The 25,308-nt window shown below is 34.4% G+C and overlaps 1 protein-coding gene and 1 long non-coding RNA gene across 4 annotated transcripts; both read left to right on the top strand.

Moving 5' to 3' along the window:
• The first annotated feature begins 701 nt into the window (after positions 1 to 701).
• On the top strand, positions 702 to 3,086 carry LOC146734486 (uncharacterized). Its single transcript, XR_014931610.1, has 4 exons — positions 702 to 829; positions 1,782 to 1,838; positions 2,231 to 2,290; positions 2,913 to 3,086. It is a non-coding gene; the product is annotated as an uncharacterized LOC146734486 (long non-coding RNA).
• An 11,543-nt stretch (positions 3,087 to 14,629) lies between these two features.
• Positions 14,630 to 24,460, top strand: LOC144360862 (apolipoprotein(a)-like). Of its 3 annotated transcripts, none has more exons than XM_085507944.1 (12): positions 14,630 to 14,942; positions 16,683 to 16,720; positions 19,471 to 19,585; positions 19,678 to 19,941; positions 20,053 to 20,100; positions 20,213 to 20,470; positions 20,560 to 20,637; positions 20,871 to 21,035; positions 21,366 to 21,623; positions 22,451 to 22,516; positions 22,912 to 22,971; positions 23,539 to 24,460. In XM_085507944.1, exons 2-12 carry the CDS (start codon positions 16,709 to 16,711, stop codon positions 23,541 to 23,543), a joined length of 1,329 nt encoding a protein of 442 aa, XP_085364070.1. In that variant the 5' UTR covers positions 14,630 to 14,942; positions 16,683 to 16,708; the 3' UTR covers positions 23,544 to 24,460. The 3 variants fall into 3 exon arrangements, with proteins under 3 accessions (XP_085364070.1, XP_085364072.1, XP_085364071.1); XM_085507946.1 differs by having other exon boundaries at positions 20,874 to 21,035; XM_085507945.1 differs by lacking the exon at positions 14,630 to 14,942 and adding an exon at positions 15,881 to 16,063.
• Positions 24,461 to 25,308: the final 848 nt, after the last annotated feature.

Below are 25,308 nucleotides of genomic sequence, written 5' to 3' on the forward strand. Positions count from 1 at the left end.
TAATATTGTATTTAGGATCATCCATTATGACAATCTTTGATTTGAACTTCCATAGCTACTTAAATATCTTGATGTAACATTCCTTTCAACTTGTTACTTTTGTAACCAGCATTTGGACCTCTCTAATGCAAATGGCAATAATACATCTGTCACCGTAACGCCATAAATTACAGCGTTCCGTAATTTTGCTGTATTTAACTTGGTATTTTCTTCCTAACATATTAGGAAACGCAAATTTCAAATATGGAACGAGTACGCGCGTAAGGGTTCTCTTATAATAAAGAACAAGAAGTTCTGTTCTAAATCTGTTCTAATCGTATTGGATTTCGGCCATTCCATGATGTATATTTCTGGGAGGAAGACTCAGGCGGTACCTGTCGCATCGACCTCCGCAGCCCGTCGGTCGGTACTTCGCTGTACTGTCTTCGTGGATACTTTGTGTAGTATCCTCGTGATGACCTCAAAATTCATATGCTCTCACGTATTACATGGGATTTAGTTATTGAATATCTTTGTTTGAAATAATTTTGTTCAGACTAAGCCCATTTATATTTTGATATCTTTTTTATAGATGAGTGCTTCAAGGAATCTGACGCAAGTGACTACCGTGGAAAAGTGAGCACTACTATCAGTGGCAAAACATGTCAGAAATGGACAGACCAAACGCCTCACTCTCATACAAGAACTCCTGCTAACTTCCCCACCGCTGGTCTGGGAAACCACAACTATTGTCGAAACCCGGATGAAAAAGTACAGACATGGTGCTACACCACGACTCCCAGCAAACGTTGGGAACTATGTTATGTTGGAGAACCATATGACAATTGTAGTAAGTAACTTGCTTTGTGTATTGCAACCATTTCACTTTAGTCGAAACCAGTCACTCAATTTCGCACATAGAATATTGACAAAAATCACTTTTCAAATACTAAAACATTCATTTTGTTATTATTGATAGTTAGTCTGGTCACTAATGAGACACACTCACATAAGTTGCCTAAATCAAGATAGGCAGGAATTGAATGTAACGTATTGAAAAAAAAATAACTGGAATTAACTGGTATTTACTGTGGTTACACACAGGGAATTCTTACCTGGTCGAGACGATTCGATACGAGGCTTTCGTAACTTTTGCATCCGGCATATGTACCATTGAGTTTTCCATAACCTAGTCATGCCTGTGTTAGTCCAACAACTACCATGCGTACATTTTTTGTGGAAATATGTACAATAATAACAATACAAGTAGGAGCATACATATGTCTTATAACAGCTGCAGGTATATTTTCGAAGTTTCGCTTCATTAAGCGCTGTTGTATTATATTGTCTTTACTATTTTACTACTTTTTGCACTATTTTACAAAATTTTCAAAACCTCAATCTGTTCCCAATATTATTTATAATACTTAATTAAAGCGGGAGGGGATTCACCTGTACATGAGCGGGAATTGAGTCCCAGGCGATGATGATAACACACGTTGAAAACCTAAAGGCTCATGACGCTTGTGTGTAAACAATGACACGCTATGGCCATCTGACGCTTGTGCAGGTGACGACTCCCCTGCTTTAAATATACGAATTAGCAAAATACGGCATGAATCGTACTGGGTTGTGATTCATTTAACCAACCTATAAGACCAATACACATGCTTGAAAAGAATGGTTGTTCTGTATTTAGGGAGTAAAAGTATGAAATACGTCAGCATACAACTTGAAATATATATTTCATGTATCTAATTATGACAATAGGGAGTAATTGTAATTATTCTAATTTCTTCCAGTCGGGACAACTGCTTCTCACTATGAATCATCATTTGCCTCTTATGCTCCAACAACTGGTGAATATAATTTACATATGCTATGTTATGTACACATTTTGCTGTGTAGTTTCATATTGATGTAGGTCTTTTAAATTGTAGAAACGAGGAGCAACCTTTATTAAGACATGGTTAATTGAAACATCTTACTTAACATCTATACTGAGTATAGATCAATAAACATTCGATTTCATTAATAAAGACTCGATAAAGCTGAGAGGGATACTGATTTAACCTAATTATAAGACCACATATGAGTAGTAGATATGTCATTTGACCTCATTAATGATGCTCATATAGATAAACAAAAATGGCCATATCAATTGTAAATACTAATAACACTACACGTGGTTGTTTCAAGCATTATCATCCCTTTCACGTTTGATTGTAATATAATTTAATTAACATTACAGGTGTTCATACGGATGTATTTTCTTCAACATCTACATTTGCTACAAGTAATATATATGAAGGTATGAGACGTATTGCTTATACATATATGTTTATTTTTTGTATTTAGGTTTATTACGAAGTGAAAAACAATTATTAACTACACTATTTTCTCTATTGGCATTTGGCAGATCAGTACATTTCTGTTGATATAAACATTCAAAATAGTTTAGTATAGTACTTTATTAAACTCCAATGTGTTAATTTTTAAACACACTTCGAAATGCTTGGTACGATTCTGGATCAATGTCCCAATTTACATAAGTAAGAATATGTAAAACGAATAGAAATGTGGCACATATGTGAGAAATCTTCATTATTATATTTGAAAATCAGCATTCGAATAATCAAATTCATATAGATAATACAAATTTTCATTCCTCGTAACAGAGCAAAACGTTTAGATACGAATAAATAATTTCACTGTAGAATCCAGTACAGAAAAATAGCATTTGATTATTATCTATGATATTTGTTTCTCGTAAAATAATCTGTATAATAGTATTAACCCATAATAATGAAAGCATAACAATAATGTCATATAATATTTAACTTGACCAGAACTTTCTAACATGTACATACTGTGTAAGTTAAAGATGTCATGGCAATCCTTAACCTAAATCCGTTTTTTTTTTCATTCTATAGAATAGAAGATAATATAACAACTGAAAATATTGAAACAATGTCAAAGAATAAACACCTGTCGTTCCATATAATCCTGAAGTATTGTAATCTGTTGTGCTCGTCATATGTTGTCGTTTTACATTATTTGTTAATGACCGCGGATACCTCTTCGAGAACAAAAGAGCCTTATTGTAATCCATATATAGTGCTCTATTCTATTCCGTAATCCTGTGTGTACAATAGGCAGAATTCGCATAATATCAACAAAGTTTATACTAATGTATGTTTTTTTTCGTGTAGTTAATAGACTACATGTTTTGTACATTAGTTTAGAAAATATAGTATCAATTTGAAACAAAATAGGAAAACATTATAAATCTGTTAAGTTAAGTTTTGTTGTAATGCATTTTATTGTTTTGTTGTGTTGTGCTTTCCAAAAAATAGTCGATAAATATATCAGTTAAGATCATATTTATATAGCATATAATCGAAAACAGGTTTTACATGCAAATATATACGTTCTATTTTGAAATTATCATACCAGTGAGACAATAACAAAATACACGAACGTTATTACCGTTTGAAGAACTCATAATCAAGTTGAAACAAAACTGTTTGCTCACGCGTTTTGTGCGATACATTTCTATTATTATACCGAAACAGAAATGCTCGTCTTCTAGGGCACCATCAGCTAAGTGCATGTATGGACAAACATATATAAGTTGGAAGAGTTCAAGAGTGATTGAACTTTTGGTTCATGATCGAATAATATCAGCAGTTTCAACTTTACTAAGAACTACTATTACAAATAGACACACCTGGTGCCATCTTTTGTGATACCCGGGTGTATTCTTCACGATGTTCCAGTTTGTATACAAATCCTGCACATGGCTTGACTTTAGGCTTATGTCAACATTGGTCACTTCAATAAAACACACTATACTATATGTATATAAAAAAAATAAACTCAAACACAACGGTGCCGTGCAGCGACAAACCGCCATACAAACACAAAAAACAGTGTCTCAGAGCGCGCAACAAATCATAGTTTACTAACAATGAGAGAGTAACATTTTGAAGGCAAACTAGTCCTAACATGAATATCACCGCGTAATCTGCTATGTCATTCTTGTCATTCGGTCTGTTTGTATCGTAGAATACAATAATCGTACTGCCATTTCATAAATGTATAAAAGCCTCCTCTTTACCATATGACATTTTTTTTAAATATCGCCTGTCTAGCAAGCCTTACAAGGTTTTGCATTTAAAATACGAATGAACTACAACTTTCCTCTTCCATGTGCTGAATTTTATATTACCAACACTTTATAGATTTGTCATATGGTGTACGTATCCGGCTTCTTAAGCTGACAAATGTTGGCTAGTGGACTAGAGTGCCTGTTGCTACTCAGCTTCGGTTCCTTATATATAGACAAAGATTTTCTGCAGATGCGTGATTAAAACAAGTTTATACAATTTCTCTTTCTTGGCAGTGTGAGTGTTCTTGAGGGTAAGTCAAGGCTTGTTTGAAATTGGAAAAGGTTTCATGTACTCGCGCACTAAAACAAGTATCCAAGTTTTTAAAGCCTTGGTAGGATCAGCCACCGTAACATTTATAGCGGGCTCGGGGCTGATTGGTTCATTGGTTGTTATGTTGTTATGTTGTTGTTATAATTGATTAGTGAGCGAATGTCCTCGAAATGGCGTCTACTGTCGTGATTTGTGCGAGTTTTCCTCTAGTTAAGCTCAATAACGATATATGAAATTCGAGAAAGCAATGAACAACAACTGAGTAATATTTAATCAATTCGAACAAATATCACAGTAATAATTAGGGAAATTATAGTGGTTTATTCTCTCTCTCACCGACAGACAAAACTACTACATGACAATACGTCATTAGTTCTTTTAGATATAATTCTAACGTAGCCGACAATATCACCAATTTGTTCAATGTATTCTCTTTTCCACTTTAGCATATTTCGTCTCACTAGAAACAATCCTCTCGTTGAACGAAGTTCTCCCACACTCCCTGAAGCGTATTATATATTTAGTATGCAGAAGTGGAAATATTTTACTCGCTGCCTGTTCAGTCAAGATACAGGTAAATGCTCAGATCAGATCAATATATCAGTAAGCAAATACGTGACATTAATAAGGCTCGGTGTCCATATTCCAAGCAAAGTATATTTTTACCGGCGTCCATACTACTGTTACGATTCAATGATTAAATTGAAATAACAATCAGTTGGAATCAAGCACAAATATTGGTGGTTGACGTATTTTGAGCTAGCTAAAATGCCCGACAATACTATTCAACACTGGTTAATGGACAGTCATGTCACGAGTAATATTCGCGATTCGCGTTAATGGTTGAAGTTATACAATATATACACATAGAATATATTCCGTAAATTATTCTGTGGTTGAGATGACCAAGTCTTGTTACAATGGTATAGCTTAGTAATTTACTATACATTACAATGTAGACATCGTATGTCGACACACAGCATATATTTAATCATATCACCACGTTTTCAATTGTAGTTTCGTCTACTACTGTGAAATGGAGTCGCCATGAATGAAAGTAATCACGCATGTAACCAGACATTTTATTAACACAATAACTTTGTAAAGGCCTGTCTACAACCATGTTTTATTCGCAGCTCCGTACCAGACTGTTATTTCAAAAGCGAGGAATGTAGAATCTCCAAACATTGATAAAATAACGACATGGTAAGGTAAATTTGTTTCTAGACTGATAGTTTTTCGCATTAAAAGATGTTTAACAACATTCAGTAAGCAGTATATTGTACGCTACTGTAGATATTTGTTTATAGTGGTTGAAAAAAATATAAAAATAACATAAATTGTAGATATTTTTATATAAGCAGTAACCACTAGCAACCAACTAGGTCATAACTAAAAATTAATATAATCCGAATCCCGACATGTTTTTTTTTATTTGAAATAACTGGACTCTGCTGTAAAAAACTGATATAAGAAGAGGAAAACAACCACATACTCCGTTGATATATGTATTATTCTGTTTTCCTCGGACGAGACAGCTACCGTGCGCGTTATTTTGAGCTAAAAAAATAATATGTTACAATCCATTCAAATATCCGTCTCTCACATTATTTGATGTCAGTGGTATCATCAAAAAGTGTCATCTTATGTAATCCTCGACACTTGTAAAGTACTACGAAATTAATTATTCACCCTCCGTCTGAATGAAAAACTGCAATTAATACTAAAAAATCGTATTTGCCTGCTTAGTCGTATCGCGTGTAGGAGTGTTTTCAATTTAATGTCAATGACAAATAATGTCGCTGCATGGATTCAAATGTTACTAAATGGTCAATAATAGACGGGACGATGTTTTTTTTTGTGTATAGCGACTGATACCATTCTTACTATGGCAAAATGACGGAAAGTGGTTAAATGTCCAATCTGAATATTTTTGTGAATTGTGGGTGCCGTTTTCCATCGATATTTTTTAGCATAAATCTGGCAAAATATGCATTTGCTCAAGTCAAAATACCAATGATCGACAGTGAAATTACGATAAGTGGACCTTTATTACTTGTCAGTGCCATGCGCAAATGATGAAAGGATTTATCATGTCTCTTATATATACGTAGAACACATGTGGAATTTTGCTCAAATTAATTATAATTAAATGTCATGACTTAACACAGTCTGGCGTTACTTTTGAAGTGTTTGAGCAAAAGGCATTTCATAGTGAAAATTTGTGTCGTGACGCTCTGAAAAGTAGTATTTCTATATTAAAACAGTAATTGTCAAATCTTATCTGTTGATTAAATAAATAAATAGTTATGTTACATTTCATTAAAAAAATGGCTGCAATGACTGTGGATGAAAGAGTAATGACTTAATACAGAATGTGTTTATTGACAGGTCATCGCATGTAACATCAGATCTCTGCAATGGCGTCAATGGTGAGTACTCTATGCGAACGTAATTTGCATATACATATATAATGAAAGATGGAGAAGAATGCAACCTGTGTTACGTAGAATTAAATAAACAACTGTTGGGCAAAGCGTTAAGGGTATTAGGCATGTTTTTTTTTGTTTCTTTAGCACCACGTATTCAACACAAATGTAAATCCAGTATACCACTCTGTACGTTTCTCATTCATTGTGACTTTGCACTTTCTTTTGGACTTCCGTGCCGACTTATGTGCTGCACCGATATCTCTGACATAATTTGCTTTATTTTGTTCTCCAACTGCACACTAATTAGGTTCAAATAGATTAAATTATAAAATAATGACTCTACATAAAAAAATCATTTTGGTGGAATGTGATTAAAAAGTTCCGAGTAAGAAATAGTTTTGCTTAAAATCATTAGTGAATGAACAAATTAAAGACAGAATTTTTTTTTTCTTCTGCAATGTTTTCCTCAATAGGAAAGACGTTTTAATGTCATATTGTTATCATTGTATGGATGTTTCATTGGAATAGTTATTGCTTTGTTTGTTTGTTGCTACCGTTGTGATGAATTTTCATGACCCAGTCTATTTATTAGGTAAGTGTTCTGCAATATTGAATAAGCTATGCTTTAGAAATGTCTGTGCTTGAAATTTTGCCGAGTGTTCGAGGAAGCCGGTGGAAGCGATTACCTCATCAACACCCGCAAACATTGCACAATTTCCCGACGCTGGCCTTAGAAATCACAACTATGGTAGAAACCCAGACGGGAATGTAGATGCATGGTGATACACGACTAACCCTAATGAGCGATGGAACTATTGTGATATAGGATAACCTCGTGATGATTGCAAGTAACTGATTGAATTTACTAACCAATTTATACTTATAATAAATAAGATAACATTATTTTGAAACTTGATTGAATATTATTGCCTTGACTTTAAATAAATATTACATTTTTAGGTGTTACAACGCTGGTCTCAATTACAACACCTCAACCAGGTTCATCGGGTAGGTCGTTCAGTTTCAAAGATTTTTAGAAGATTCTAATGTATTCGTGCGAGCACTACTAAAAACAAAATATTTTCGATCAAAACCCTGAAGTAGCAATTTTAGCGCACATTGTTTCACTAAAATTCTAGTAACCAATATAACATTCCAGATTTCTGTATGTACAATGTATCAATAATTGCTTAAGGAAAATGATCATCGCTATTTCATTGAGAAAGAGGTATGTTTTTCTTCTATGAAAAAGATTGCTATTGACCTCGACTGCTCTTTCAATGACCTATGTAACCATTTTAAGGAACAGTGAACGTGATGATGACAAGTTTAAAACGAAAATACGGTGACCATTCTGTCGAATTTATTGCGATCTAGCCACGTGGAATACGTTCTAACAGATTCAAATACAACGTCCCCTGCTAAAAATGTCGTTCAAACCACTACACGAACAGCATCAATTTCAACAAGATGATCATGCAATTAAATATTGTTTCTTTAAAGTTTAATTGTTGTATAGTACAGTTTGTATTCTTGTGAACTATTTGAACTGCTGAACTACCTGCATATATTATTGATACATAACTAGCTTTGCTACCAATTAGCAATTATTTGTTTCATTCCTTATTTCAGCTATGACTACTACTCTTTACAATGAGAAAACTCTTATACCATCAAATTATCATAAAGGTAAATATTGTATATAATTTGGACGCATTTATATCGAATGACACGAAAAGAAAACCTATATGATATCAGAGTAACGTTAAGAAGTCGGTAAAATCGACTTATTGACACTAATATTAAGAAAAATATTATATTCATGTACTTGATTACGTGAATAAAATCAACAATACTCTATAGAGTAATCCACAAAGGCAATTGATCAATATGACTATGTATATTAGAGGTTGATGAATGCTGAATATGGTCGCATGGAATATAATATAATATAATTCCAACATTTCTTTTTGTCATTAGTTCGTATTCACTGTCACCATATAATAATGTCGTCCTTCTTCAAATTTCTAGATCGATAATTCTGTGGTGTATGTTTATTGATGATAGAATCATTGTGTCAGCAGGTATAACGGTTACAATCACAAGTGCTAACATTAAATTATAATCGCTATTATTATTGTTGCAGTTACAACACGTCTTCATGATAACTCGACAACTCCACAGACATCTACTGTTGTTCCCACTGAGATATATACTACATATTGTGTAGGTAAATATACAGTATTAGTTTAAGGAAAACATCTACATCGTTTGCTGAGTTATTACGCGATATTACATAATTCAAATATGCAACTCAAAACAATTTAAGGAACACTTGAATATTCCCAGTTACAGCAAGATCCTTTATTTCAGATAAACCCATTTGGTCACATAATTGACGTTAAACATCTGCACAATGAAACAGATGATAAGGACATCTTTTGTTACTTGAGTTCTGAAAGAGAGAAAGGTTGAAAATGAACATTTCAATAATGGGTGCGACCAGCTCTTGCAGTAACACATGCAACACAACGTTCACATGGCGTATGTAGACAAGAACACGACCATCATTGTTCTGCAAAATGAATATTGACTCATATGTGAAGACGACAGAAAATTACTGCCGACGTTTCCAACGAAAGCCCGGTCTAAACAAGCAGTTATGTGGCATGGGAGAAGGACTGGCCTAACAGGCCGGCGCCTAGGCCTGACATTTCTGGCCCTCAGATGGTTCTGCACAGTCGGGTCACTCACATTCGTATGAGGTTTGTTGGTATGAGGTTCATGCGTATGGAATTGGCATTTACGGTTCAGTTACGAAGGGCTGAGATAAGGAGGTAGAGGTCCTCAGCAGGAGTTGTGACACGTGGACGACCTGACCTGGGTGTGCCAAGTACTGTATTGCTTTCTCTGAAGTGCTGGGATGTGAATAAAAGATGGGCTCACATTTAGCCTTCTCGTAGCTTCTCGCAAGGAAACACCCTCATTCTCTTCAATTGTTAAATGTCGACGTGGAGGCATGCTTGCAAAAGCTGCGACAACGTCATTAGTGAGTGTATTCTGATTACCATAATTGGCAGAATTGATCACAAGGATGCATTGTGTTCAGAGAAAAAACTCAACATTCTTTGAAGCATAAGAATTAGAGCTGGTGTGTGATGAGCAATGTATCATTTTTTTCACCTGATTTTCCCCTGAAAGGATGCGTAATTGTGAAATTGAGGGCGCACCTATTTTCATCTACTAGGTTAAGAATACACACTTGTGCATCTATTTTGAGGTTTGTTTATTCTTTCAATGAGTAGATTTTTACTTAGTTTAAAAGTTTACCAGTCTACAAAATACGGTCGGGAAGTTTATTAATGAAAAAAATGGATTCAACCATGCTCCGCTGTTATGAATTTCTACAATCAATGGAAAGAAAATTTTTAACAAATTGAATATTTTGCTGTAAAATAAATTTTGTGGAGTTATATATTGTTGTTGCTGTAAGTCATTTTAACGAGGCTGTCTCACAAATACATTGACCTCTCACATGAGCAAAAGGTTTTCATCAAAACCCTTGTACATTGGTGGAAGGTCTCCATTGAAACCCTTGGACTTGAGTGGTATAGGATTGCAATCAAAACACTTGAAGTTTAGTGGAAGGTTTTTGATTAAACACCTTGAACTTGAGTGGGAGGTTTTCGATTGAAACCCTTCGAATTGAGGGGAAGGTTTTCGATTAAAACCGTTTGATTTGAGTAAAATGTTTTCGATTTAAACTTTTGGACTTTAGTGGAAGTTTTCGATTGAAACCTTTCGACTATAGTGGAAGTTCGTGATTGAAACCTTATGAATTGAATGGACGGTTCTCGATTGAACCCTTTGGATTTGAGTGGTAGGATTTCAATCAAATTACTTGGACTTGAGTGGAAGGTTTCCAATTGAAACCTTTGAAATTGAGTGGTAGGATTGCAATATTGGACTTGAGTAGAAGGTTTATCTATTGAAACAATTGAACTATAGTAGAAGATTTCGATTGAAACAGTTTAACTTGAGTGGAAGGTTTTCGATTGAAACAATTGGACTTTAGTTGAAGGTTTTGAAACTTGAATTTGAAACCCGGAACGCGACCTTGGGTTTAATCACATTCCAGGCAATATCTTGTAAAATACTACTAAAACTATTATTGATATTAGATCAAATAAATTATATAAATGTGTCAATAACGAAAAAACCCTTGTATATTGTATAGTATACTCTCATTATATTGATGAACATATCTTTTTCTCTTTCAATTGCAATCACTGCAATGTGGCAATTGATGTAGATCCTGGAAAATAAAAGAAAATAAATAAAAAGTACTTATTTGCACTCGCATGACACATATCAGCTTATACTGTAATCAAATTATGTGTTTTATTGTAACACATAATAATAATCAAAATAAGATACTGTTGTTGATTAACGATTACAGATATGTCTTGTGCCAAGGCACCTAACGAGTCTTGACGCATACATACTATCATTAATTAAGCGCCGCTCACCTATGCACACCCGTACTAGAATGTTCCAAAATTGACTTTATTTCGAATACCAGTATTCCATACAACGTGAATATCAACTTCTGGATAAATGGTGTAAACTTGTAAACTACACTTCAAGGTGACTTATTAACCAGTCAAAATGACAAAACATTTTATGCAAATTAGAGAATTAAAGGTTATGTTCACAAATTGAACAATTTTGAAAGAGAACTACTCAAGATATATATGTAGTGAGCATGAAACCTTGCATTTGGCGCTTTTAAGAAGAAAGAAAGGCAGTTAATAGTATGAACAGCTCGTGTCGACATCAGAGCTTACACATTGTGAATATGCAGATTTGCCAACATTCAGATATTTTACTTAAAAAGTAACTGTTAAAACCCATTCAACTAAATGTATAAAGATTGTCAGCATCGTCTATTATATATTTTTGTCATAATACCTCAAACCCAGCACATAGAAGTGTGTTTGATTTACTTAACAAAAGATGCTTACGATCTACTCACGACCTGCCTACATGACAGCTGCTAGGAAGAGCTCATTCTGATTGGCTCATGTGGATACCCTAGTAGTGTCCCTGAACCTGGGACATTTATACTTATAAATAAGCTAGACTGAAGTCAGTTAGGTACAGCATTTCAATTTAGTACCATGTGTGCTGCTGCTGCGATATTGTAAGACAAGTGAAACAGGCTTTAATCATCATTCTGTGAGACTTGTATGAACTGGTCTGTGATCTCCTGCTATCAGCAGTGCCCTGCTGGATAACAACGTTTCTTTGCAAGCAAGACTCCTGTATTTCTTCGTCGTTGAGTTGCAGAAGCCACTGACTGTCATCAATTTCCATTCATCAAGGCATTTAATGCATTCAATCCAGGAGCTATAAGTTGATATTTTGGTGTATGTGTATTTCTTTTACTATTTATTACTTCGTCTACCCTATTCTAGCAGTGAAAGAACTCCCTGCACAGTGAGAATTCTGCGGATGCTTCTCTCAATAACAATAACCAGGCCTTACACTATAACACAGATATTCATCAGCTTCCAATAAAATAACACTGCGCTGATCTATATATTTATCCTGTCATTGGTATGCCATGTTGCTGAATATGATGCACCTATATATGCATATCAATAGTAGTGAGGGGGGACTTCTTACATTGATATAATCAATCTGTGATTTTAAAAAAGTGATATTCAAATACAGGTGGGAATTCATGCGTCATTCGCTCTTTGGTCACACTGTAATTTCATATCACCAAAATTGAATCTAAAACGGATTTACCTGTTGACTGCACTTGTGACATCAGAACGACTAAAACAGCTAACCAGAATTGCCAGATAAACCATAGTAACTTGATCACTCTGTGCTTCGAGGTGAACAAGAGGTACCTGATGATTAAGATCTAACTGAGTCTTCATCAGTACCACTCAGTAATTCACCTCGACATGTTTTGTGAAATGTGGGATGGACTTTCAGGATCGCATCGAAAGAATCATCTAGCCTTAGAGTAAAATCTTTCACGGTATCTATTCCAAATATATTTGTCACCAACTCACTCGCCATTACCGTTGTTTTTGCCTATGGCAAGCACATATCTATAATTCCACTGGTATGTGGACAGGGCTTGTATTGTGATGTATGAAAAAAATGTTGTCAGTTCCAACTATAAGTGTATTTGTACCTAGAAAAAACTAAATCCATATTGATAACAATGCAGTTAATAAAAGTTAAATAGTTGCATACGATATTCAACTTAATATTTAGTATCTGTAATACTCGAATCGTTTATGAACAAATCCTGAATCTTTATTTACAAACGGTTAATTTGTTTTCTGGAAAATAATCATAAACATTTACATTCACATTTACTACATCTACTGTAGAAGAGTGTGCAGAATATATGGTTAAATCGTTATAACCAAAATATTCGATGACGATGCGATATGGCTGTTTCCACGTTTGTCAACAGAGTCATAGAAAAGAATGGTGAGAACAAGAGTGAGATTTCAGATTATATTTTACGTATAGCAATGCACTGAATATGAATATGCATTGATAGTGTCTACATACGAATTGATAACACATTGGTGTCATGATGATCATGCATATATTAATATCAACAACTAAAATGATCTCTAAATATGTAATATACATGTTGATGTCATCGTTCCTTCTTGGGTTTCCACCTTGAGTTCCATAATCTTGCTCTCACTGATTTGAAAATATGGCGTGCTAGTTCTTTCGTATTTGTGGATGTGTTTTGTTTTGTTTTTTTATTGTGTTTTTCAAAACATTGGAAGAATCAACTACTTATGGGTTGGAAACCCTGATGTCACGCCTCGAGACATGAATACAGCGTTGATGTATCGGCGGCTATTTCTTTTTCGGTAAATAAGTTGTTACTTCTTTCTTCACCACAGACCAAAATGATGCTGCGACTTGGCTTTACCAACCTACATGACAACCAAATGTTTGACAATTCTCTCAATTACCCTGTTATGTGTGAGTTTGTGCTGTATAGAAACAGATGTTTCAACCGCACATATTTCAAACCTCAAGAATGTTGGAATTGATTTTCAACACACTGACCAACCACACTGACTGAAGAACTGACTGACTGACTGACCGACCAACTTTTTTTCCCAAAATTTATGAAAGCACTTGTCTTCACAGCTATTGTAATACAGAAACATATGCTCTTTACCATATTTACAACGGAGTTTACCGTATATATAATATCTGTTCTGCAAAGGGTTATTCTTTTTGCTATTTTTTCAAGGAAGGATTATATTTTACAAATTCTACGGGACATGATGTATCAACATTTTCATGAGATACGCATGAATAATTTTTCAGAAAGAGCGGTATGTCTAATTGCTTCTTCTATGAGAAGATAGTATGTCGCTTACCAGTTCTATGAGAGTGGTGTATATCTTGTTGTATTTCTACAAGAATAGGCTATGACGACACTGTGACAATATCTTTTATTCATTTATTCATGATTATTAGATGTCAAATATTAGGTAAATAAAGTTATGTTATACAAAATATTTATTATGTAAATAATAATATTTTTTATGTGAATGCTTTTGCTCAGAAATAACCTAAAGTGGTGAATAACTGCTTTGACGTGTTGATTGTTTGGTGGTTTAACCTGCGTACGCGAGGTATGTATCCATGTCATACCTAAAAATAAATTTAATCGCATGCTGGGCATTATTTTAAACAACTGAACTCTGTGCTGGGAACAACAGATAGGTGGTGAGGGAAATAAACACTATTGCCGTCGTATAATTCTCATCACTTAAAAGACAATCAGAAAAAGTTCACGCGTTGAGAATACCGATTTGAAGCATATGGTCATTTCGTATTATATACTAGAAATTTCCTATCTCGTGCATAGGTAAACGTGAGCGGTTTAGTCGTTATATTACTGGTGAAATTCGTCTTCATAGTACGTGTTCCCGGAATACTATCGACAATTCGCGACATAAACTCCTGCCGAAGTTAAATATTCCGTCACCCGAATAAGCTACTAATCAAGAGTGCATAAATTGTGAGTATATGTTGTATCCTAGTGGGCGCATTCGTTTGAAGATCGCTTTATTGTCAACGAACATAATGAGCTATTTTTCAACCAAATATACTGCAACACGTTTACTTATTATTTAAGCGTGTATGAAGTCGTGAAATATTAGGAACAAAGCCCAATGAGTCAAACTGTATTGGCGATATTATACTAGTTAAATGTCAGGTCTAGTGTATTCAACGATTAAATAAATAACGTTCGCCTATACAAAATGTATCAATTTATTTGAGAATAGGGTCAAGATAACTGTGTGGAAATGTAATTTTCCAATTATGCTTCAATATGATATTGCATATGCTTGTAACGTTATTTATTTAATCTTTCGTCCTTCATGGTGGCCATATGTTCAGATCGGACTAGAAACAAAATGGCGGTTATTATCCACTTGTCTAAATAAAGTACCTGTGAAATATTAATCGGCTCGAGAAACGTGATATTCAAAACAAACACATTATGAAAAAGAGTGGTCAATTGTATATATTGTTTTTATAATATTACTGTATGTTTTAGTTTCCTTTCCACTACTTTTTTTTAAGAAAACACACATTCAATCAATTGACAACCATGAGAGTCGGTTTCACACATTCTATTATCTTATTAATATTGTGACACAACATATTGTTACACTGTTTTATGGATCAAATTTATCCAAATAATTTATAAAAAAAATTAAAACACAATGATTTTTAAATTTATATTTATGTTATTTTATGTTGGTAGTCAGGGCGTGTTTCATACTGAAATATATGCGGGTAGACCTTCCAATGATATATGCCAAAATAGTATGCAATACACAAATCTATATCTGATGTGAGAACCTTAATATTATATGCGTCAAGAGTGGGAAATATATTGACAGCATGTCGTCAAAAAGGTCATAGTTTATTTCATATAATATTCTCATATTTGATAGGGCTGTTGCAATAGTAATTTGTTATTCTGCACTATTCATTGGCAATACTATGTTCATGTATTTATATAATTGTGACTACGAGTTTTACAACACATTCCAACTTATGTGTTGAGTAATAATCATGAAAGCCGCAGAACGCAGGTGGGAATAGGGTCTGCTGCCATATTAGCAATAGGTAATGTTCCAATTTCGCATACTTGTTGAGTTGTTTCTATCCCAAGCACGGATACGATCGCAGTATTCATGTCAAAACAAGTGTCAAATACCTAAAACTTTCTTTTACCTATAGCCTATGCAAATTATTATTAGATGTTTCTGTTCATATTTAAATACGTCTAGATAATTTACTATATTCAACGGAAAAACGTGGGTGTAAGACAATATTCAACTATTTATCTCATAATTTAACGTCCATGCAGATGAAAGGTATCATATGAAGTGGTTTTGATTTTGTACTCTAAAAATAAAAATAAAAAAAACATAATTAGTTTCAAGTAATGCAAATCTTTTATTAATATGTACAGTAAATATGGCAACTTTCAATAACATACCGCTTAGAATATTACATCTCGGATATCTAAACTTTTGAATAATCAATCTCCAATAGTCCAAAATCGTAGCATTGTAATATCAACAAAATTAATATTTCGTGTCTAATATCGAAACGATATTTATAACAATATATTGTATACTGTGTTGTATGGGAATTGATATGAATCATTTGACAGCCGGTTCTTGGGGTCAAGTGATTGGAAATGATATCATTCTAACAGACATTGTTTTTTTATTGACAGGTCACATGTAACACCGGGCCTTCACAATGGTACAAGCAGTGAGTATACTGTGTGCATTTATACATAGCTACATTAGGAATATTTTCCAGATATAAAACTTTGAAGGGAAAAGTGGGTAAACATTATCGCCTTAGATTATTTTGTGTTGATTGTAAATATTCTGTTGACGAAGCAGAATTCTGATTATATTGCATGCTGGCCACCGAGAAAAAAATGACAGAATAAAAAACATTTAAGCTGCTTATCGTTGATGTATAAACTGATATATTATTTTGTCAAATGCTATACTTTTTCTTGAAATGCATACAATATCGCGTCAGCGTTCAAAAAGCCTCATTCATACAGGTGCCTAGCAACCGGTTGCTAGGCACGTAATAATCATTTTGTGTTGATCGTAAGATTACCGAATAATTTCTTAGACCGTGACAGCTAAAAGGCTTCCTGCGTAAATTTGGAGTTTCATCGTCAAACTAGAAAAAAATATCTTTCTTGCAATCGCTAATGCTGTGCATGATTTTTGAACTCGGGGAAGATCCTGATTTGTTATGCAACACTCCTGAACGTAACAAACGTGGCTGTAATAGCACCGGTCCTTTGAAATTACCGTTGGTTACTTTAACGATTTATGTTTCAGAATTCAGCTTAACTTGTGTTTTCAACTATCCGGCGTTAGCACTCTACATTACCACATTAGCATATACCATGGAGCTACTAGTATATAGCTACATGCATATACCAACTAAAATTTGAAATGACTCATGTGGTAGGCAAAATAACTGAATTGCAATATCATGCAATTCTATGACGCGTTACGATAATTTCCACTATAAAGCTGAATACCTATATAATGATAATATAATTAGTTTTCATTGATAATAAATTCAAGTATGTGTGGCTAATGAAAACCTGATGTGGCAAATATAGTGCATGTTAGTCGCTGCAGTCATGACCTAGCGCTAACAATGTTATTTAATGTGTCATCAATCCGACTGTGAACAAAGCGTTAAAAGATTTCTAATTACTTGGTTCGGTGACGACCTTATCTTCCGCGATTCGAATAAACGGCATTAAACACATCTCGCAGTCGCCAGCATTGAGTCTAGGTGCAACTCCGTAGGATCTTTTGTTTCCACAAAGTGCAGGGATCAAACGTACGTGTTCTCGGTGATGCGGTGTCGAACAAAATTGTCTTCCCGAGAGCAGGCACTGATTCATGATCGCACTTTTCAGACTGTGTTTTAGGCTTAGGGGATCGCCAAAAAACACATAATTTATATAATATTTGTGCTGCATGCGAGAAACACTCTTAGAAATGCCGTAAGCACACCATTTAACATTCATTCGCAGCTTCAAGTGTCACAGATATTGTTACGAGATGAGGTTTACATTGTTACGAGATGAGGTTTACAACACGCAGGCCAATATGGTTGTCATTGAACTGAAAGCTTATCATGTGTCATGGACTCAACTGGTTGCTTAGATGCGTGATTGTCACTCGTGAACTTGGAGCTTGCTAAAATGGCTTATTGGTATCTGGACATTGTGAAATTTTGAGGTTATGAAATTTCGAATAATTCAAATAATTCAAAAGGTCTCAAGTGATAAAAACTAACATCTGAATATTGGTTTTGTCTCCAATCAAAATATATAATATACTTTGATTAGTTACATCATGATGAAGTAGCATGGTAAGCAGGGTGCATTGCTATAATCGAGAGTTTGAAAAGTGTGTATTACATTCATAATTTGTCTGTACTTACATTGTTTTGACACCAGCAAAAATTGTATGGCAATTGGGCGATTACATTTTCGAATGGCCTTAGTGAATATCTGCTAATGAGTCAAATTCAACCAAGATGGCAGGCGAGCACTGCGGCAGCTAATATGGCAAATGACATAGACTAGATTGTGATTGTGGCACTAGATTGATGGGTTACAGTTATGCAGAAACAAGCCCTTATGGGATAATACTTCACCACCGAATATCGGAATCCCGAAAAAGGATGAGGATGTCATTACATTCAATTAGAGTGTAACCTTTCGCCTGAACATCATGTGATCAATACTTACACTCACTCACTCAGGGAGTTGTCGATGAATTATGAATATCAATTCCACATCTATAATGATGAAATATACGTACTCGATGAGCTGGTTTCCAGCGGCCATGTTGTCTGCTTATATTGCCTGGTGAAGTTGGTAAAGGTTCAAATGAATTTGTAGTCCCCATACCGACTTTTGAAACTGTTTACAACTGAACTGCGAATATGTTTTAGGAGAAAAACTACAAACATTGGTCAATTCACAGTAATCCTAAAATAGTGGGGTTTTTCATAAATATGTATTCATAACTGCTTTGTTATACTCTGTTGAAATTAACTAGAATTATTCCTGCCCTCAAACAACCGGTCTATGAAGGCGAGCAATACACCACTGTGCCTCTTATATTGTAACTTATCAGGGAGTATCTTGTGATTATCTATATAAATAAATATTTGTTGGCATTATTAAGGTCATGTGAAGTTAATAGATTAGAAGATTAACATAACTGTGCCTTTATACATTCATGAATGTTTTAGCAATAAACACGCTACTAAAATATATTAACACCAGCTAATGTATTACTGTGTAAGTGTACATGTTAATCGTTTAAAGACCTTTTTTAAAACAAACTCTTTTCCGGCGAACAAACTGCTGTTTTGATTGAAAGCATTTCTGTATTCAAATAATGAATAAATTACAAAAAAATACTGCTACTAACCGAATTTTGCTGGTTTTACACCTATAGGGAAATTGCTCAAATTTTCTGGTGATAGCTGTTTGTATTGCTGCTGTTGGTGTAGCTATAGCTTTACTGGTTGTAATCCTGGTGCTGGTATTTCGGGACACGGATCAACCAGTTGGTAAGTGTCATGAGAGTGTATTAATTGATGAACACTCCCATATTTTTGAATGGGAAATTTACGGGAATACACTTAATGTAATTTTATTCCAGAAATATCGGAATGCTATGAAGAGAAAGACGGAAGTGATTACCGCGGTGTAGTAAACATAACGAAAGATGGGGAAAACTGCGCCGTGTGGATAGATCAAACAATACACTACCACTCTCGAACGCCACGCAATTTTCCATTTGGTGGCCTTGGTGACCACAACTACTGTCGCAACCCTGATGGGGATGATGGGGTGTGGTGCTATACGACTAACCCTGAAGTTAGATGGAATTACTGTTATGTAGGAGAGCCCCGTGAAGATTGCAGTATGTAATGTATTTGACAAACTAACTTAAAATGTTAAATAGAAATATAATAATTTGATTTAATTATGTATTATTCACTTCACTCCCATTAACCTATATTACCTTTCGTAGGTGTAACAACAGTGGCACCTACGACATCTCTCCCATCAATTCCAGCGGGTACGTCATTTATAATTCTATGCGAGACAATGGTGTGTTTTTGTTTTCTCTATTTCACTGTATTGAGTATTTTCATTGATCCCGATCGATTATGATGTGCGTTTGTTAACAGGTGAATGCTATACAGACTTTAATGGCACCGACTACAGAGGAGCCGTTAACACCACGACTGATGGAACTGAATGTCAGAAATGGACATCACTGACCCCGCATAATCACTCAGATACACCTAGCGAAAACCCAGGAACGGGTCTTGGAGATCACAATTTCTGTCGAAACCCAGACAACAGTGATGGAGCATGGTGTTACACTACTGATCCTAGCATTCGTGTTGGTAAATGTGATATTGGAGTTCCCAGCGATTTTTGCGGTGAGTCTAAAACAAAACGAATATATTATGTGTTAACTTTGTAAAAAGTTCAAATAATGTTTGTATTGTGTTTTGTTACATCTTTTCAGTTACAACAGCTTTGCCAGGTGTAAATACAACGCAGGGAGGTTCTGAATCACCTGATACCTTGACAACATTATCACTAGGTAGGTCAGAAAATAGAGCACAAGCACTACCGCGAATCTTTTTTGTGATAACTTGTCTTACGTTCAGTCGTATTATTCTTGAATCGACAAAAATAGAATGTAATGCAATGCATATATTTCATATTATTTGCAGTGTCTTACTCCCAGTTAGCATTTACATATATTCGATGCTCTAACTAACAATCATTGTTGCCAGAGGAAACACAAAATAACATTACCTCATTTGTATATAGTAGGTGCCAAGACGAGGCAAACAACGAACGCAAGAACAACATTGAAAACAACAGTGGTGAGTGTTGCACCAAAAGAAACAACGAACCAAGTGAAAACAACAGAAGAAGGTACCACGGTGTTGAGCACAATAGCTTCATTAACTACATTGCCTAGAATCGATTCAGGTAATATCAAATATTAACGACAATATTCCACAGAGCAATCAGTATATATATCGAATAGAGATTTGAGACTATCCTTTATAATTTACAAAAGGTTCAATAGTATATATTTAAAAAGACATGCAAGGCCTATCATGTATCATGATTATAACATAATGATACGTGTGCATGAAGTGCCACTAAAGAAACGTCGCTGTACTGTCTTCGTGCATACTTTGTAATATCCTCGTGATGATATCAAAATTAATATTCTCTCACATATTACACGGGATTTAGTTATTGAATAAATTTGGTTAGACTAAGCCTATTTACATTTTGATATTATGTTTATAGATGAGTGCTTCAAGGAACCCGATGTAAGTGACTACCGTGGAAAAGTGAGCACTACTATCAGTGGCAAAACATGTCAGAAATGGACAGACCAAACGCCTCACTCTCACACAAGAACTCCTGCTAACTTCCCCACCGCTGGTCTGGGAAACCACAACTATTGTCGAAACCCCGATGCAGAAGTACAGACATGGTGCTACACCACGACTCCCAGTAAACGTTGGGAACTATGTTATGTTGGCGAACCATATGACAATTGTAGTACGTAACTTCTTTGTGTATTTCAACCATTTGATTTAGTCGAACCCAGTCATACAATTTGACACATAGAATATTTACAAAAAATCATTTTGGAATACTAAAACATTCATTTTGTTATTATTGGTAGTTAGTCAATACACTGATGAAACGCACTCATAAGTTTCCTAAGCCAAGATAAGCAGGAATTGCATGTTACGTATTGAAAAAAATATCGTATGAAGGCAAGTTGTTTGTTCTGTGGTTACAAACAGGTATCTCTTAACCTGCTCGATACGAGGCTTTTGTAACTTTCCCATATGGCGTATGTACTATTGGGTTTCTTATGACCCAGTCAATAGATGCATTTTTGTGGAAATATGTACAATAATAACAATCAAAGTAGTAACAACCAACAGACATGGGCTATGACGCGACAGTTCCTTTTGTTCGCATTATCATTCGTTGAACATACATGTGGTTTATAGCAGCTGCAGGTTTATTTCTGAAGTTCTGTTTCATTAAGCGTTGTTGTTGTATTATATTGTCTTTACTATCATATTTTAGTAGTATGTTATCAAATTTTCAAAACCTCAATCTGCTTCCCATATTATTAATAATACTCACGTAAATGAACGAATTAACAAAATACGGCATGCATGGGAATGGGTTGCGATTCATCTATCATCAACCTATAAAATCAATACACATATTTGAGAAAAAAAAAATGTTTGTTTCTTCGGTATTTAGAGGGTAATAGTATGAAATATGTTAGTATACTTGAACGATTACATTTCATGTATCTAATTATGGCAATAGAAAGTTTTTGTAATTATTTTAATTTCTTCCAGTCGGGACATCTACTTCTCAATATGAACCAACGACACCAGCATTTACGTCTTATGCTCCAACATCTGGTAAATATAATTTACATATGCTATGTTATGTACACGTTTTGCTGTGTAGTTTCATAAAGATATAGATCTTTTAAATAGCTGAAACGAGGAGCAAGCTTTATTAAAACATGGTTTATTGAAACATCTTACCTAACATGTTTACTAAGTAAATATCAATTAACATTCGATTTGATTATTAAATACTGGATGATGTTGACAGAGTTACTGATTTAACATAATTATAAGACCACATATGAGTAGTAGATATGTCATGTAACCTCATTAATGATGTCCATATACATCAACAAATATGGCCATATGAATTGTAAATACAAATAGCACAACACGTGGGTCTTTCAAGCATTATCATTCCTTTCACATTTGATTGTAATATTATAATTTTATTAACGTTACAGCTGTTCATACGGATGTATTTTCTTCAGCATCTACATTTCCTACAAGTACTATAAATGAAGGTAAGGGACGTATTGAATATAACTATATGTTTATTTTGTTATTTAGGTTTATTACGAAGTGAAAAAAATTATGAACTATACTATTTTTGCTGTTGGCATTTGGCAGATCAGTACATTTCTGTTGATATCAGCACTGAAAATGGCGTTGAAAACATTAGTATATTATAATACTATATATAAACTATATATGATGTTTTAAATACACTTCTAACTGTTCGGCCGGATTCTGGATCAATGTCCCAATTTAATAAAAATATAAATTTAAATGTGGCACATATGCATGAAAACTGTATTATCATACTTGAAACTTGCTACTAAGTTGGATATCAAAATTTGCAATAATCGAATTCATATGGATAATAAAAATTTCAATTCCTCGTAACAGAGCACAATTTTGAGATACTTATAAATAATTTTGTAGTAATATTAACCCATAACAATGAAATCATAACAATAATGTCATATAATGGTTAATGACCAGACCAGAACTTTCTAACATGTACATACTGCGGTAGTTAGAGATATCACTGCAATTCTTAAACTAAATCCATTTTTTTTATTCTATAGAATAGAAGATGATCTAACAACTGAAAGTACTAAAAGAATGCCATAGAATAAACACCTGTCGTTCCATATAATCATGAAGTATTGTAATCTACTGTTGTGCTCGTCAAATGTTCTCGCCAAAATACTTATCTAGGTTGTAGTATGTATACGTGCAGCACAAGGAAATGTTTATTTATTGTACTTAGTGCCATGGAACTTTAGACACTGACACGTTTTACAATGATTATTTGTTAATGACCGATGATACCTCTTTGAGAACAAAAGAGCCCAATTTTAACCCCCATATAGTGTTCTATTCTATTCCGTAACCCTGTGTGTACAATAGGCAGAGTTCGCATAATATCAACAAAGTTTATACCAATGGATACTTTTTTCGTATAGTTATAAGAAATAGGAAAAATAGGGAAACCGTTAAGTTAAGTTTTGTTGAAATGCATTTTCCTGTTTTGTTGTGTTGTGCTTTCCAAAAATATATTCGATAAACATATCAGTTCAGATCATATATATAGAAAACAGGTTTTACTTGCAAATATATGTGTACAACATAAGTTACACAATTAAATATGTAATTGTATGGTAATATACTAGTAATGCGAGAAGCAATATAACTTAGTCAAATAAATGTTTGCTCTTAGAACAATTGCGGATTTGTGTATGTTTTTAGCATGGTCATGTATATCTTGAAATTGCAAGGTATAATGTTGTCGCTTTTAGCCTCAACATTATAATCATAAAGTATATTATAAGACAGTAGCGTATTTAGTTGCACCACCACAGTTAAAATAAAGAAATGTTCAGCCATGCATATTTATCTAGTGTAACGAATCTATGAATTATATTTTGAGTTAATTTTAATTGGGCGTTTAGAATTGTTTTGCAGTTTATTCACGAATAAATGATCTCGCTGTAGATAATAAAACAACCAGTCAGTGTTCACTTTTTTCTTTTATGTTTAATACGAATCGATGCTAATTGATTTCATATTTGGTGTCAGAATACATCCTGGCTCTGAATATCAACGTTGTCTTTTCCCAACTTTTGCAATCAACCAATGGCTATGATCGCGTCACACTCGAAATATATTCTGGAAACATTCACTGGTTACAGGTGGACATACCTAACCCAAGTTTGAAATCGCCATACCAGTACGACAACAACCAATATACTCGAACGCTATTACCGTAAAGCCAGAATCGGAGCATGGATCATGCAAGGGATATAGTTCGTAACACCTATCAGCACGCCCTGAACATTCGGGATATACTGGGAAGTGACATACCACGTCAGTGTGTGCAGATCAGTCAAACATTAGATATTATATAATTAAGCGATTTAAATCAAGTTGAAACAAAACTGTTTGCTCATGCGTCGTTAGGGGTACATTTCTATTATTATACCTAAACATCTTAAAACAGAAATGTTCGTCTTTTGGGGTACCACAAGCTAATTGCACGTATGAGCGATTGCACCTTTGGTTCATGATCCAATAATGTCAGCAGTTTCAACTTTACGAAGAACTACTATTACAAATAAACACACCTGGCGCCAACTTCTGTGATACCCGCGTGTTCAGGTGAAAGTTCCAGTTTGTATAAACATCCTGTACATGGCTTGATTTTAGGCTTATGTCAACTTCAAACTCTTTACACACTTCACACAATATTTATATAAAACACACACACAAATTCAAACACAACGGTGCCGTGCAGTAGTTCTCAGTAGTGATAGCTTGAGAATAGAACATAAACCACCGACTTCACAATAGAAATT

The sequence above is a fragment of the Saccoglossus kowalevskii genome, chromosome 14 (assembly GCF_978046115.1).
Source record: "Saccoglossus kowalevskii chromosome 14, keSacKowa6.1, whole genome shotgun sequence".
NCBI classification, from domain to species: Eukaryota; Metazoa; Hemichordata; class Enteropneusta; family Harrimaniidae; genus Saccoglossus; species Saccoglossus kowalevskii.